At 38.9% G+C, this 16,565-nt stretch overlaps 1 protein-coding gene across 1 annotated transcript; it reads left to right on the top strand.

The window, feature by feature from the left end:
* Positions 1-945: 945 nt before the first annotated feature.
* LOC147892812 (uncharacterized) lies at positions 946-2,135 on the top strand. The gene is made up of 2 exons (XM_087386791.1): positions 946-1,322; positions 1,568-2,135. Exons 1-2 carry the CDS (start codon positions 946-948, stop codon positions 2,133-2,135), a joined length of 945 nt encoding a protein of 314 aa, XP_087242917.1.
* The last annotated feature ends 14,430 nt before the right edge of the window (positions 2,136-16,565 follow it).

The raw sequence follows: 16,565 nt of genomic DNA, 5'->3' as shown, positions 1-16,565 counted from the left end.
AGAAACTTACCAAGTAAACTCTGCAGCATAGGTGAACATTCCGACGGAATTGCACTATCTATATAGAAAATGTCCCACTGGTATAAGCCCAGATGCTGCTGGTATACAAGATTATATTTCAGATATATGGGTATATACCGGTGGTATAAATATATCATCAGTATATAGGCATATATTGGCGGTATAATTCCTAGCTATCAGGTCACTACCAAACTTCTCATTGCAAACCTCACATGTCCTCTGGGTGTCATATAGGATTAGGATACAAACTATGCCTTTTTGTGTTATTGGGAGGTTGTTGGAAACATGATGGATGCATTTCCCCTCTCTCCTCATGTGCTAAGAGCACTTCGACCCTACGTACGCTAGTGGTGTACACCTAGCACCAGCAAGATAGTATTGAAGCTCCATGCAAGGCTAGGGCTCGGTGAGGATGCTGGGCTAGCATTGTAGCTCCAGCCCGACATCCACAAATGTGGTGATTCTATCCCAGCCTTGCAATGCCTAGCATTGTCATTGGGCCCAAGCATGTTGACGTCGTTGACAGCATTGGGTGCAAGAATCTCCAAAACTGCATTCAACTTGCAACAGCCTGCAGGATTTGCAACTCCAGGGCTGTCATGGGGCTGTGATTGTGTACAGCTAAGCTAGGCAGTGGCTACAGCAGTCTCAGCCTTGGCTTCTGCAGGGGGAAGCCCTCTAAGGCTCTATAAGGGAAAGAAAGTGTGTACGTTAATGAGAGTTTAAAGGAGGTGCAACGGTTTGGAGGGAAGTTGGGAAGAAGGAAGGCAAACTTGCAAGAAACAAAGAAGCGAAATGGCTTTAGGTCTTCCGGCCTTTCACATGCCCCTACAAAGCTAGTCTTCACTCTATTTATACTTACAAATAGTTGTTCACTCTTATATAAGTTGCATGCATTTCATCTCGACAACACGTCGAGCTTCCATGGCCACCCTCAAGCTTTCCGTTACCACCCTCTTCTTTGCTTTGCCTTTGCTCTTCTGCTGCAGCTCTGGGCTTTCTCCCACCATCGCCCACTCCCCTGAGCCTTTCTTCCTCCCCCCCCACGCTCCCTCTTGCATCTACTCCGCCCTCCGCGCATTTGTCCTCTCCATTCCTCACCATAGCTCCCCTTCCTCCCTTGTCTCTCCCCTCGAGACGGATGCTTTCTGCGGAGAGCCACCCAACAAGGTCCTCCTTCGACTCACGCTGTTCGACTCTGGAGGCGAGATCACGAAGCACGTTCATGAGCGCCACGGGACGTCCCTCCGCAGACACTTTACGCGTTTGTTGAAGGAGTTCCGGGGGACTTTGAAGCTCAGGTACTGGTGTGCTTAAACGTTTAGTATTTAGTATAATGAAGCGATCCACAGCATGAAAAGACGTAGAGATGCGCAGCAGAGGGCACGAAATGACGAGAATACTGCGCATTAATAGAGCACGTTGTTGTGTTACGTGTTGTTCACAATGGAAAGATTAGTTTGTTTTAGATATCTGAGTAGCTTTCAATGTCGCGTAAGCTGCCATATTGTTGCTGAAGATGCGAAGATTAATCGTCCCCCAACAGGTACCAGTGGTCTGTGATCATGAGTGGACCTTACTGGATGGAGTATCACTTCGGAAACAGCAACAGAAGTGCTAGCGTTGCAGAGAGCAATCACGACCTCGTCGGTTCAGAATTTAACACTTCTGCCGCCGATTTTTTGGACTGCCTGCCGAGAGGTGATATCTTAGTGAGCCACAATAACGGAGCTGGCGCCGATATTCGCTTCGACGCGCTCGTTGCTCCTCATTCTCTCGTCTCTCAGAACAACCATTACTTTCTGCTAATGCAAGGTGATTGCAACTTGGTGCTGTACACCGCAGCTGGCTTACCCATCTGGAGTTCTCGTACTGGTGGCAAAGGAAGAAAATGCAGCCTTTCTCTCCTTCGAGACGGTAACCTTGTGATTTCCAACGAGAACAAACGGATCTGGGCATCGGGTTCTTCCATAAATTGCCCGTCCGTCTTCATTTTGATCATGCAGAACGATGGCAACGCGGTTATATACGACATGCTCAGTGGCTTGCCGATCTGGGCGACGGGCACCAACCGTAAGCCTTGCCGATTTTTTGCTCAACTAACTGGTTTTTGAATAGTATTGATGTGCACATACATTGTTTTCCTGCTCCTTTTCTTCCTTTTCAAGTACAGCGTTTACATATTGTCTCTACCTTGGCGGATGCAGAATAGGACGGACGAATTTTCAATCGCCGAGATATGGAAGCTGCGCCGGAACAGTACAGATATACTCCAAATAAGCTCTCTTTTGAGAGAGATGACGCCTCCTAGAAAAGAGTCCAGCAAATCTACCTCTGCTTTTCTTTGAGATTTGTCCTGCATCATGCAATTGTGACTGTCGTTCTGCAACACAAAATCACTGCAGTGTTTTTTGCGCTAATATACAGGCCCAAAATGTACGTTTAGGCTTTTTTGGATAAAGAATGCACCTTCTATCTAGGTCTTTCCGTGTTGTACTTCGGGATAGCTCCATTGTAAAGAACAGCTATTTCTAAAAAGAACTGGATAATTGGACACTACAAGACTTCTACGTGTCAAGACGTGGCACAGAGAGACCATGCGCAGGCATTTTTAACCAGTGAAGGCTCCCGTTATAGACCCAGGGTCTTGGGAAGAGCGTTATTTGGAAAAACCCAACCTATGAGTAGGAATTGGCATGTCATGATCATGAGTAATAATCACGTGATAAAAACCATTGATCATGGGGTGGCTCCAAGCTAACGGTTTCCTGCTGATATTGGTTTCCCCAACTATTTTATTAAAAGGGTAAAAATAGGCCTTTTAATGGCTAATCCCACCTAGTCTAGGGATCATAAATGGCTAACCTCACCTAGTCCCAAGAAATATCATTTTGTAGTCTTTTAACGATTCAACACGATACATCTATTAGTGTACACAAAAAAAATATTTGATCGAAGATTGGAGATTAAGTCCTTCCATACAATATGAGCTACAGATCTTAAGTTATGGCCATGGGGATCTCCATGGACATAACGTGTAATCTACAACTCAGATCAAGGAGTTGTAAAAAGAAAAGTGTAACTTTTTATGATCTATTCAATAGAGTTATTTTACTTTAATAAAATTTATAATAATATATTTTATATTACAATTACTATGGTATTTATTATTTACAAAGGTGTTTACTCTAGACTTATACAAATGATGTTCTACCAAGTTATCGACATTAATGAATTTAATTTACTTACATAAGAAATAAATTTATTTCACAAAATTCATTCACATAAACTTTTTTCACATAAGAAATAAACTAGTATTTATTCACATAAGATAATTACAATTACAACACAAAAGAGAACATTTCTTTTGTGAAAGAATGCAACACAAACAATAACATTTCACAAAAATAACTTAACCTAATACAAATAAATACACAATTTACAATTTACACAAGAGATGAAGATCTCAAACAAGAGATCCTAAGAACTTAACAAACAAAAACACACAAATAATTTACACAAGAGATTCTAAGAAATTTAACAAACAAAAACACAAAAGCAATTTACATAAGAGATATTAAGAACTCAAAAACAAGAGATCCTAACGACTCTAACAAACAAAAGCACAAAAACAATTTATAGAAGAGATCCTAAGTACTCTAATAAAAAACAATTTATACAAGAGATCTTACGAACTCAAAAAAGAGATCCTAAGAATTCTAACAAACAAAAACACAAAAAAATATTACACAAGAGATCCTAAGAACTCTAACAAACAAAAACACAAAAACAATTTACACGAGATCTTTAGAACTAAAAAAAGAGAGATCCTAAGAATTCTAACAAACAAAAACACAATAAAATATTACACAAGAGATCCTGAGAACTCTAACAAACAAAAACACAAAAACAATTTACAGAAGAGAATTTAAGAACTCTAATAAACAAAAACATAGAAACAATACACAAGAGATCCTGAGAACTCTAACAAACAAAAACATAAAAACAATTTACAGAAGAGAATTTAAGAACTCTAATAAACAAAAACATAGAAACAGTTTACACAAGAGATCTTGAGAACTCAAAAAATTATTTGCACTATTAGCTTTATTCGTATGAATAAGTTATTTGTACTAATATGTATTCGTATAGGAGAAATCATTCGCACTAGTAGCTTTATTCCAATGTTTACTCTTAGCTGAGATGTACGGCTATACAATAATCTTTTGTAAATTTTCTAATGTAAGTTTCTTGCAACAAACTCACATAAGAGGCCTTTCCATATTGTCCTCGATCAGATAACATTACATGGCTTTTGGGTTCTAGAATTGGTGCCATGATTCATCACCTCTTCACACTTACATACTTTCTTTTTGTGAATAGTGTCGTACGCTTTCTGCTTGTAAGATCATTACCCATTGAATCCATTTATCTTATCTTCATCTCCAACTCAAATGATGAGTGGTTTTTCATTTATTATTGGATATTCTGCCATCCAGATGCTTCGCACTACTAAGAATATTAGGACCAACATCACAAGTCTTATATGTTCTACCATCATTGCCCTCCATCCCAGTGGAAACATCTTGACCAATATCATCACTAATATTATCAATTTATATTATTGTATTACTTATCCCATCGATCACTTCATTTGCATTTATTTATATACAGTCCCATCTTATCATTCTTAACACAAGACAAGTCTTCTATATCGGTGAGCATGTTCGAGTCACTTGCAGCATAAGACAAGTCTTTTATATCATTGAGCATGTTTGAGTTAATTGCAACACAACACAAGTCTTCTATGCCAGTGAGCATGTTCGAGTCACTTGCACAAGACAAGTCTTCCATACCAATGAGCATGTTTAAGTCACTTGCAACAAAAGAAATCTTTTTTGCGTTATCATCACTTGTTACATATCCTCCATACCTGTGAGCATGCCACTATGTTAGTATTCATAGCTTCTACACCACAATATTAAAAAAAAATTTGTTTTCTATAAAATAATTGGTTGAAGTAGAAAGCATTCAAAAGGGTGGTTATGTGTTACATTTCTTAAAATTGAGTAGTCTAAAGTTAAGAATTATTGTAATTGTATGGCCCCATTTGGGTTTGGCGATTTCCGCGATGGGTCACTCATAAACATGTAACATAGCACTTCAGTGACTTACATGTTGTTTATGTGCATGAGGGGATTTATAAAATAGCAACTTATTATAATTTATATATGTAGATTTATGAAGGAGTGTCGCAATTTTAAGATTGAAAATGTAAATACGTACATGGTTTTAACCATTTACATGAGAAAATGTAAAAATGCAAGAATAGGGGTAATTTTTAACACATGCTTGCTTGCACATGCTTTATGGGTTTATGAAGAGTGATCCCTAGAGTGCAATTAAAAGGTAGCAGATGTTAAAATTTGTTTTTTTGGGCCAAAATAGACAGTGTCTTCTCGCTCCCTATTATGGGAAACCTTGATTTAAATTTGGTGCAAGAAATCAAACATAATTTCACTAAATTCATATTTTGATGCACACAATTTTTTTAGATGGTGCAAAAATGCAAGGTCATTGTTTGCTTGGGTGTAGCCATTTTTGGTGAGGTTCATGGAATTTTTTGTATATAGGTATCTTGCATGACCCATAACTTATGCATTGCTCAACGGAATTTGGCAAACTTTGGCTTCAAGTTGTACACATTCCAAACTTGGAACATGAGAGCAAAAGACTATGGAACAAGGATTTAAAATGAGACCGTTAAAGCATTAAAAGTGCTATGTTGCATGTGAAGCATGCATCCTGAAGACTATAGGATATAGCAATTTATTTAAAAACATCAAAATTTTGTTCTATACATACATATTGCAACCAAGTAATCAGTCAAAAGTACACTATCTGAACTTCTCCTCAACCCAAGGCATTAGGAAAAAAGGGAGCTCATTTTGGGGCCTTTTAAGGTTTAGAAAAATAGGTCTCAACCAATCAGAAGAGAGCCAAGGTAATGTTAGAAAAATACCAAAAACCATGTAAAAATATAAAACAAGTTATATTCAAAATCTTTTTCTTTTATTATATCTGACATATGTAATCTTCAAACGACGATTTTCTATGTGAAATTTGATGATTCTGACATCGTGAGCGTGTCCAGAGCAGGTTAGAACTCCCAAATCGACCCTAGAGACACTAAAACCGATGCCCAGAGGCTCAAAAAAGGACAGCCAACTGGCCAAATCGTGTTTTGGTTCAAATCCTCTGTTTGGGGCATTTTTGCCCTTTCTCGAGCCTTTGAGCATCGATTTTTGGTGTCTCCAGGGTCGAATGGGGGGTTTTGGCCCGCTCCGGACATATTGGCGATGTCAAACTCATCAAATTCTACACAAAAAAACAAGGATATTATATATGCATTTAATGTGAAGCTAAGTACTAGACTTACATTTTTGTAGTAAGTATCCGTATTTTATGGCATTTCCCATATTTTGAGTGCAACAAAAATAAATAAATAGTGAATTTCTTAGAGGGCCCCAAAATGAGTTCCCTTCTTTCCTAATGACACACCTAAATGAGAACATTAGGCATGGATTAATGGGCCTCTAATGTTGTGCTAAAGTGATGCATACCCATTTGAGGGCACGCTCCATAACTTTTGTTTGAGTTGTTGAAAACCAAAACAGATTGAAAATTTGAATCCAAACTCCACTACAAGGCACAAGCTGACCTTTTTTACACTAAAAAGTTTTTTTTTGATGGGTGCAAAGGTCGGTATTTACGTCGCTATAAGCGTTGAAAAAGAACGATCGCTATATAAGCATCGCTATATAGCGACACTAATAAGCATCGCTATATAGCGACACTAATAAGCATCGCTATATAGCGACACTAATAAACATCACTTTATAGTGACATTGGTAAACGTCGCTATATAGGGACACTGGTACACGTCGCTATATAGCGACGATTAATAGAAGCTTAAAAAGAAACATTACTGAGGCTAAACAGGGCTACAGCAAGCCCTGTTTTGCCCCACTAATGTTTTTTTTAAAGTAATTACAAAAGAATGTTGTTTGTTACAAAATTTCCTTTGTGAAAAGGGTGATACAAATTTGTTCAAATGAGCCGAGCGACAGAAGCATATACATGTCGAAGATATACAACATTGTTTGTTACAAAATTACCCTTTCGAAAGAGAGGAGAAAAGAAGAAAAGAGGGAAAAAAAGAGAAAAAGAGAGAAAGCATATGCTTATGAAAATAAGAGAAAAGAAAATGAAAGAGAGGAAATAAGAGAGGGAAAAAGAAGAGAAAGGAAGAGGGGAAAAGAGAGAGAAAAAAGAGAGGGGAAAAGCATATGAGCATATGAGCATATGCTCATGAATAAGCATAAGCATAGGCAAATGCATATGCTTATGAAAAGAATAGAAGAGAGGATGAAAGAGAGGGGAAAAGAAGAGAAGGAAAAAAGAGAGGGGAAAAGCATATGAGCATATGAGTATATGCTCATGCATAAACATAAGCATATGAGCACAAGCATAGGCAAATGCATATGCTTATGAAAAGAAGAGAAAAGAGAATGAAAGAGAGGAAATAAGAGAAGGGAAAAGAAGAGAAGGAACAGGAAGAAAGAGGGGAAAAAAGAATGAAAAAAGAGAGGGGAAAAGAGCATATGCATAAGAAAATGAAAAAGAAGAGGGCAAAATAAGAAAGGAGAGGAGAAAAGAAGAAAAGAGGGGAAAAAAGAGAAAAAGAGAGAAAGAATATGCTTATGCTTATGCATGAGCATATGAGCATATGCTCATGCATAAGCATAAGCTTATGAGAGAGATACATAGACAAATGAACATGCTTATGAAAAGAAGAGAAAAGAGGATGAAAGAGAGGGAATAAGAGAGGGGAAAAGCAAAGAAAGAAGAGAAAGAAAGAGGGGAAAAGAGAAGGAAAAAAGAGAAGAAAAGAGAGGAAAAAAGAGAAAGCATATGCTTATGCTTATGCATGAGCATATGAGCATATGCTCATGCATAAGCATAGGCAAATGCATATGCTTATGAAAAGAGGAGAAAAGATGATGAAAGAGAGGAAATAAGAGAGGGGAAAAGAAGAGAAGAAAGAGGGAAAAAGAGAAGGAAAAAAGAGAGGGGAAAAGCATATGAGCATATGCTCATGCATAAGCATAAGCATATGAGCATCAGCGTAAGCATAGGCAAATGCATATGCTTATGAAAAGAAGAGAAAAGAGGATGAAAGAGAGGAAATAAGAGAGGGGAAAAGAAGAGAAGGAAGAGCACTACTACACACGGATCCTATTGCGACATTTAAGTACCGACGTTTAGCATGCGCGGGGCGCTAATCGTCGATATTGGAAGTGCGCCTCATCAAGGGTCGCTATATAGCAACTTTTATCAGAATTGTAAGTGTCGTTATATAGCGACATTGAGATACTTTTTTATAGCGACGCTTTACAGAGAGTTTTTTTTCTCATATCGACCTTAAAAGTTAGTTTTCTCCAATGGCAATTTTTTTTAAATTTTCATACATGTTTGATCTTTTGAGAGAATAAAAGTACGAGAGCATGTACATCAAGCCTTTGAAGCTCATATATTCATGTTCAAGTTTGAGATGAAAAAAATCAATGAAGAGCATTTACATCAACGGTTTCACAAGTCTAATGTGTCAAACAAGTCTATCTCTAACTCTATACCGAGTTGATCTCCTATATCATCATCGTACTCTAGCATTGTACGTTAACCTAAAAGTACTTGATCATCTTCTTCAATAAAGTGTGGTGATTCTTGATGATCGTTGTCTTCTTTCTCAATATCGTGATCTCCATCTTCCTCCCGTGCGATGTCATTATGCACATCTTCCTCTTGGCTCATATTGTGATCTTCATCTTCTTCGCTAGATTCATCTGGATCAATTGGATCTGGCATTGGTAGTGGCATCTCCATATCCACATCTCTATCTTTAAAAATTTGCTTACTTCGTGGTGCAACTTGGATCACGTACCACCATCTTGGATCAAAATGATCCGAATGAAAAACCACCTATATTGAAGATGGGTGCCAAATGTCGTCAATTATATATATGAAATTATGCTTAAGTACATGTATCAATGGATCTTTAAAAACAAAAGCTTCGATTAATTAAATCATTAGTATGCACGTGCTCACAGTGCTCGGGAGGAACAAAAGTATCACTTTCATCGGTCCAAAGTTTGGTGGAGTCTATTGCAAAGAAACCACTATATCTTTTCTCACTGTCGCATGGGGACCATTGTAAATAGTTCTAAACCATTTTACATCAAGAATGAAAATACTAAATTGTTTGAAATCAACTTCATAGATTTCGCGTATGGTTCCACAATAATCCAACTGTGAGGAGAGAAGATTGGTATCCGAAGAACTTGCTCGGCTATCTTGTGTGAAGTTAGCCATGACTCCACAATCATACGTGACTCTTTTTGAATCGATGCGTTCCACGTGAAAATGTCATCCATATGACCATAATGCACTGTACTTTTTGTACTGTAAAAGAGCATCATTAAAACAATGAAGATGCATCTATTTTATAGCATATATTGCCACAAATAATTACTTAATTACGTCAAGAGGTAAGAAACTTACATTCATCATACATCCAGATGATATCTCTCACTCGCACTCGTTTAGTCTCTCCATCGCATTCGGCTTTACGTAGAGCCAATTGTAACCAATCAAGTGACATGTGAGCGGGGAGAAGAGCCAGATCCCATGGATATGGTTGCGATCACCTGTACATTACTCTGAATCTCGTCCTTATATTTGTTATTTCTGCTTTGGCCGCTTCATATCTCTCAATCCACTTATGCATCTCCTTGCTATTGAGGATACAAAACTTATTGAATTTCTCCATTTTCTATTTGCTCATCTTTCTTTCAATCCCTTTTCCTTGGGGAACCTCGCCAATGATGCGATCATCATCCTTGTTATGCCAAGCTTGCGGCATATCAGGATCCATGGATGCAAGAAACTCCGTGATATATACTAATGACTCTTGCACAAGGCATCCCTCTGCCATGCTTGCTTCTTGTCTTGCTCTTTGTCTTACAAATCCCTTCAAAGTTTTGATAAACTGCTCAAGAAAAAACATCCACTGACTATGAACGGTACCTGTAATAGCCACCTCATCAACTATGTGCACAAGCAAGTGTACTTAAGTTGTCATAATGCTCGAGGGAAAGTGCTTCTCAAGCAAGCATACGGCTTCGATGGATTCCAACCTAGCCTTCTTGATGCTCAATATGGAGATCTCTTTTTTAGATATCCACATATTTCACATGTCCATGTAAGATATTTTCATAATCAGTCTACAGATTATTCAGCTTAAATTGAAGAAAATGCAATCAATGCGATTTGATAGTAAGCATACCTCACAATACCACTGATCTTGAATATAGCATTTCTAACATCTTCTTGTAAGCACCCTTTTATTGTAATTGGGAGGATGAACTATCAAAGCAACAAAGAAGTCATGTCAACAATATAACATAATCATAATTACGCTAATGCATCATGATTTTTCAAGCAATGCATGTACCCTGTGGGTGTTTGAAAAGAGGTAATGTCCGCCTTGACTGCTATCTCCTCCCTTGTACAGAGGATCCACGTTGCTTTTGGAAGGATAACTTTTCCGAAAGCATGCACTTGGGGCCATAAACGAGACATCCTATTCATAGCATGCAAGTCTTCTCACACTCCTCTCGAGTATTTGGACCAACCAAGTGTGCCCAAATAGTAGCCCCCACATTCTTGAAGAGATGCATGGGATCCAAGAGATGATTGATTTGTAACTGACCCCAATAAGGAAGCTCATGATTGATAGCCTCTTCATACCAGGAGGAGGTTCCTCTCCATTTGCCCTCCAAGCCTGAATCTAGTCACTTGCCTTCAAATATGATGGTGGTGGATGAAGCTGACCTCCACGCGCGAGATGGTCCAGCGGAAGGTATCAAGCATGACCTTCATAAACATTTTTCCTCATATGTTTGGAGTATCATGCAAGTGATTTCAAACCCAGTCCACAAATCGGACAAGCATGGTACCCGCTTGTAACAAGTCCTGCATGTGTGCATGAATGTGTTAATATAAGACGCGTGCGAAAGAGAGTCATAAAAGCATAATCCTATATTATACATGTAGAGACACAACCACATACCTGCACACTCTCCATATCCTGGGTAGTCATGCATGGTCCACATTAAGATACCCCTGACCAAAATATCATTGGTATGTCTAGGAGCTCTGGAAATATCAAAGACCCGCACTCCTCTCCATAATATTTGTAACTCCTCTATCAAAGGTGCCATGTACACGTCCATATTTTTTGCCTTATACTTCCCTGGCACAAGTAGTACAAGCATGAGGTGTCCCTTTTTTATTGTTAGCCATGGTGGGATATTGTAATTCACCACGACTATGGGCCATGTCGACCAAGATGTCGAGCGTAACCTGAAAGGATTCACGCCGTCCATGGCGAGCCCAAGATGTAAGTTGCGTGGCTCCCTCGCAAAGTCCAGCCATTGTTTGTCTATGTGCTTTTAAGTTGCACAATCTGCTGGAATCCTCAATGTGTCATCAGTGGACCGATGAGATGCAAGCCATGTCATCAACTCCACTATGGATTTGCATCGGAACATGTGCTGTATTCTTGCAATGATGGGAAAGTATCTCAAGACCTTTATCGATATTTGCTCACCCTGCAAGTCATCTCTATATCGTTGTTCCCCACATTTCAGACAACTAGCCAAATCTCCAACACGAAAGAGAATACAGTCATTACGGCAAGCATGGATGGTATCATAATCCATACCCACCGTTGTTAGCATCTTCTTCGCTTCATCTCTTGATGCGGGCATGGTATTTGGTGCAGGCAACATCTTCTGGAGCAACCTATCACAATTCAAACATACATAGGCTTTGAATAATGATGATTTGGTACACTAATCCATACATGATGATTCTCAAAACAAACAATATCCAAATAATGAGTCAAATTAATGCAAGAGCTAACCTCATTAAAGACGAGACACTTGTATCCGACCACCCATACTTTGCTTATAGATTCAAGATTGAGAGACAAGCACGTAGTTTAGACATCCTAGCACCCTCGTATAACTATGTTGATTGCAACTCTCACATTTTGACCTCAGACTCTGACATCACATGTACATGGGATGTAGTGTCCCTAAAAATAGAATCCATCATGTCGACCATACCCTTGTCATTATCCGGGTTTCCAATATTAACCATGAACTCAAATAGCTTTGACTTACCGATAATCCATCAACATGTGCAACACCAACGGTGGGTACTGGTTTGGGCTCCTCCCCATACATCCGCAAGTGGCGCATGATAATACGACATTGATGTCGTACTTCTCACTTGCAATGAGTGCAATGACAATACAACCTCTCCGTAAGCCACTTTGTGCTCCCGAGCATTGGCGCATCATCTGATGAGCTTCCACTCGTCCCTTCCATCTGTACACTTCTAAAATCACAACATAAGTTGCAAGGAAATTTATTAACAGTAATAAAATAGCCACCTATGAGCTTCTTTTTTAGCTTTTAACAATAAGTGCCCTGGAACGTCGCGATATAGCGACGTTTTGCTCTATTCCACCGCTATATAGCAACGATTTGCTCTGTTTTGTCACTATATAGCGACACTTTTAAATATAAGCGTCGCTATATAGCGACTGACCAATGTTGCTATATAGCGACGTTGTGGGTTAAAACCTGAAACCCTGCGGCGCGGTGCTTTCTTTAGCATCTCTATTGTGGGAAAAGCAATCTCTCCTCCCATCTTATATCTGACGACGTCGCTTTCCTCCTCTCTATTCTCCACTCCTCACCACTACTCAACCCCTCTCCTAACACTTGTGCTCCCTCTCCACCCTTCTCCTTCTTTGCTCGTGTGAAAAGAAGTTTTTCAAGAAGGTGAGTCTCTTTAAGCAATGTAGGTTCGTTTTTTGTGAGATTTCATTTTGTGAGTGTTGAAGCATGTTTCTCCTTGTATTACTAAGGCTATGTGCTAGTTTTCATGCTTGATTTTCAAGGATTAAAGACAAAAAACGAGATTTTGTGAAAGAAAGAAGACTCACCTCTTCTAGTCTTTTTTGTATTTCTCTTCCTCCTCTTTCTCCTTGTTTGTAGGCTTACGCTTTCTCCATGTTTGTAGGTTTATGCTTGTCTCCTCAATCCAATCCGTTTGAGAAGTTGCTTCTTTAAACTCCTCCTTTCTCTAACTAGTTATTTGAAAAATGATATGTTTCCTCTCTTTTGTAGGGCCAGTCCACAAAACACCCCGAGCGGGACTATTCCAGGTAAGAAAGTGCTTCCTCTTTTTTCCTTTTGTTATTTTTGTTATTTGCATTGGCTTGCAACTAGCTGCAATGATGGGCATAGGAACCCTCTCTTCCCCTGTTCCCTCTTCTTTCCCTCTTTTCTCCTCTTCCTTCTCTTCTTTTTCCCTCTTCTTTTTCCCCTATTTCAATCTCTTTTCGCCTCTTCCTTCCCCCCTCTTTCAATCTCTTTTTCCCTCCTTTCCTTCTCTTCTTTTTTCCCTCTTTCAATCTCGTTTCCCCTCTTTCAATCTCTTTTTAGGCTCCTTTCCTTCTCTTCTTTTTCCTCTCTTTCAATGTCTTTTCCCCTCTTCCTTCTCTTATGTTTATGCTCTTTTCCCCTCTTCTTTTTCCCCTCTTTCAATCTCTTTTCCTCTTTTCCTCTCTCTTTCCCCTTCTCCTTCTCCTCTTTCCTTCTCCTTCTCCTTCTCCTTCTCCTCTTTTTCTCTTTTCCTCTCTCTTTCCCCCCCTCTTTCCCCTCTTTCAATCTCTTTTCATAAGCATATGTATTTGCCTATGCTTAAGCTTTCTCTCTTTTTCTTTTATGCTTATTTGCTCATGCATAAGCATAAGCATATGCTTTGTTTCCTTTTCTCTTATGCTTATGCTCTTTTTTCCTCTTCTTTCTCTTATGCTTATGCTTATGCATGAGCATATGTCTCCTTCTCCTTCTTCTTCTCCTTCTCCTCTTTTCCTCTTTTCCTCTCTCTTTCCCCCCCTCTTTCCCCTCTTTCAATCTCTTTTCATAAGCATATATATTTGCCTATGCTTATGCTTATGCATGAGCATATGCTCATATGCCCATGCATAAGCACAAGCTTATGCTTTCTCTCTTTTTCTTTTATGCTCATATGCTCATGCATAAGCATAAGCATATGCTTTCTTTCCTTTTCTCTTATGATTATGCTCTTTTTCCCTCTTTCTTCTCTTATGCTTATGCTTATGCATGAGCATATGTCTCCTCCTTCTCCTTCTTCTTCTCCTCTTTTCCTCTTTTTCTCTCTCTTTCCCCCCCTCTTTCCCCTCTTTCAATCTCTTTTCATAAGCATATGTATTTGCCTATGCTTAAGCTTTCTCTCTTTTTCTTTTATGCTTATATGCTCATGCATAAGCTTAAGCATATGCTTTGTTTCCTTTTCTCTTATGCTTATGCTCTTTTTCCCTCTTCTTTCTCTTATGCTTATGCTTATGCATGAGCATATGTCTCCTTCTCCTTCTCCTTCTCCTTCTCCTTCTCCTTCTCTTCTTTTCCTATTTTCCTCTCGCTTTTCCCCCCTCTTTTCCCTCTTTCAATCCCCTTTCATAAGCATATGTATTTGCCTATGCTTAAGCTTTCTCTCTTTTTCTTTTATGCTCATATGCTCATGCATAAGCATCAGCATATGCTTTCTTTCATTTTTTCTTATGCTTATGCTCTTTCTTCCTCTTCCTTCTCTTATGCTTATGCTTATGCATGAGCATATGTCTCCTTCTCCTTCTCCTTCTCCTTTCCTTCTCTTCTTTTTCCCTCTCTTTTTCTCTTCTTTTCATAAGCATATGCCTATGCATGTCATTCTCCTTCTCCTTCTCCTTCTCCTTTTCCTTCTCTCTTCTTTTTCTTATGCTTATGCATAAGAATAAGCATATCATTTCCTTCCCTTTCTCTTATGCTTATGCTCTTTTTCCCTCTTCCTTCTCTTATGCTTATGCTTATGCATGAGCATATGTCTCCTTCTCTCTTCCTTCTCTTATGCTTATGCTTATGCATGAGCATATGTCTCTTTCTCCTCTTCTCCTCTCTCCCTCTCCTCCTCCTTCTCCTTCTCCTTTCCTTCTTTCAATCTCTTTTTCCCCTCTTCCTCCTTTCCTTCTCTCATGAGCATGTCTCATTTTCCTCTTTTCCTCTCTCTTTCTCCCCCTCTTCCCCTTCTTTCAATCTCTTTTCATAAGCATATGTATTTGCCTATGCTTAATCTTTCTCTCTTTTTGATGGGTCGTCTTCCTACAAATGTAGAGACGCGACGCGCATTTCACATAAGAACAAAGCCATGGTTTATTGAGCAAGAGGCAATGTGAGTGATGATCGATTGGGCTGAGGTGGCTGCTCGCATGGTATAAGTCTACTCCTACTTGTAATCTCACTTTTTAAATTGTTTTATTCTTTAAGTTCCAATCTAATTTTCAATTAATATGGTTTCACTCTTAGGGTCAAAGTTCAAGCGTCCCATCATTAGAGGTGAGCGATCATGAGGGCCAGGGATCAGGTGTAGCTCACGAGGGTCAGGGAGTGGGCACAACTCACGAGGACCAAGGATCAGGCTAGCAAGACGAGGACGAGGAGGATGACAACGATTCGAATGAGTAGTAGTAGTAGTAGTAGTAGTAGTAGTTTGCATATACTTCGTCATGTATATCATTTTGTATATCGGCTCGTTTGAGCAATTTTGTATCACCCTTTTCGAAAGGGTAATTTTGTAATAAACAATGTTATATATCTTCAACATGTATATGCTTTTGTTGCTCGATCATTTCATTTGAGTGATTTTGTATCACCCTTTTTGCAAGGGAAATTTTGTAATAAAAAACTTTTTTTTGTAATTACCAAAAAAAAAACATTAGTGGGGCAAAACAGGGCTTGCTATGGCCCTGTTTAGTCCCACTAATGCTTTTTTTTTTTTTTCTGTTAATCGTCGCTATATAGTGACATTTACAAGTGTCGCTATATAGTGATGTTTACCAGTGTCACTATATAGCGACACTTATATAGCGACCATTCTTTTCTGATGCTTATAACGACATTAATAACGTTTAGTGTAAAAAATGTTGGTATTTTCATCGAAAAAGGGCCTATGCCTTGTAGTGGAGGAAGAAAGAGGGGAAAACTTAGAAGAAAAAAGAGAGGGGAAAAGAAAAAAAGAGAGGAATTAAAGAAGAGGAAACAAGAGAGGAAGGGAAAGAGGGGGGAAAGAGGAAGGAAAAGAGGAAAAGAGGGGAAGAAGAGAGAATAAGAGAAGAGAGGGGAAGAAAGGGTTCCTACACCCATCACTGTAGCTAGCGCTTTAACAACTAGCACTTAAAGTGCTAGCTGCAGACCAATGCAAATAACAGAAATAAAAAAAAGAAAAAAGAGGAAGCACTTTCTTACTTGGAAAAGTCTCGCTCGGTGTTTCGTGGACTGGCCCTACAA

The sequence above is a fragment of the Dipteris shenzhenensis genome, chromosome 16 (genome assembly GCF_047967505.1).
Source record: "Dipteris shenzhenensis isolate YYH24624 ecotype China chromosome 16, Dip_SZ_1.0, whole genome shotgun sequence".
Classification (NCBI taxonomy): domain Eukaryota; kingdom Viridiplantae; phylum Streptophyta; class Polypodiopsida; order Gleicheniales; family Dipteridaceae; genus Dipteris; species Dipteris shenzhenensis.
This window is presented reverse-complemented; position numbering and strand designations above follow the sequence as displayed.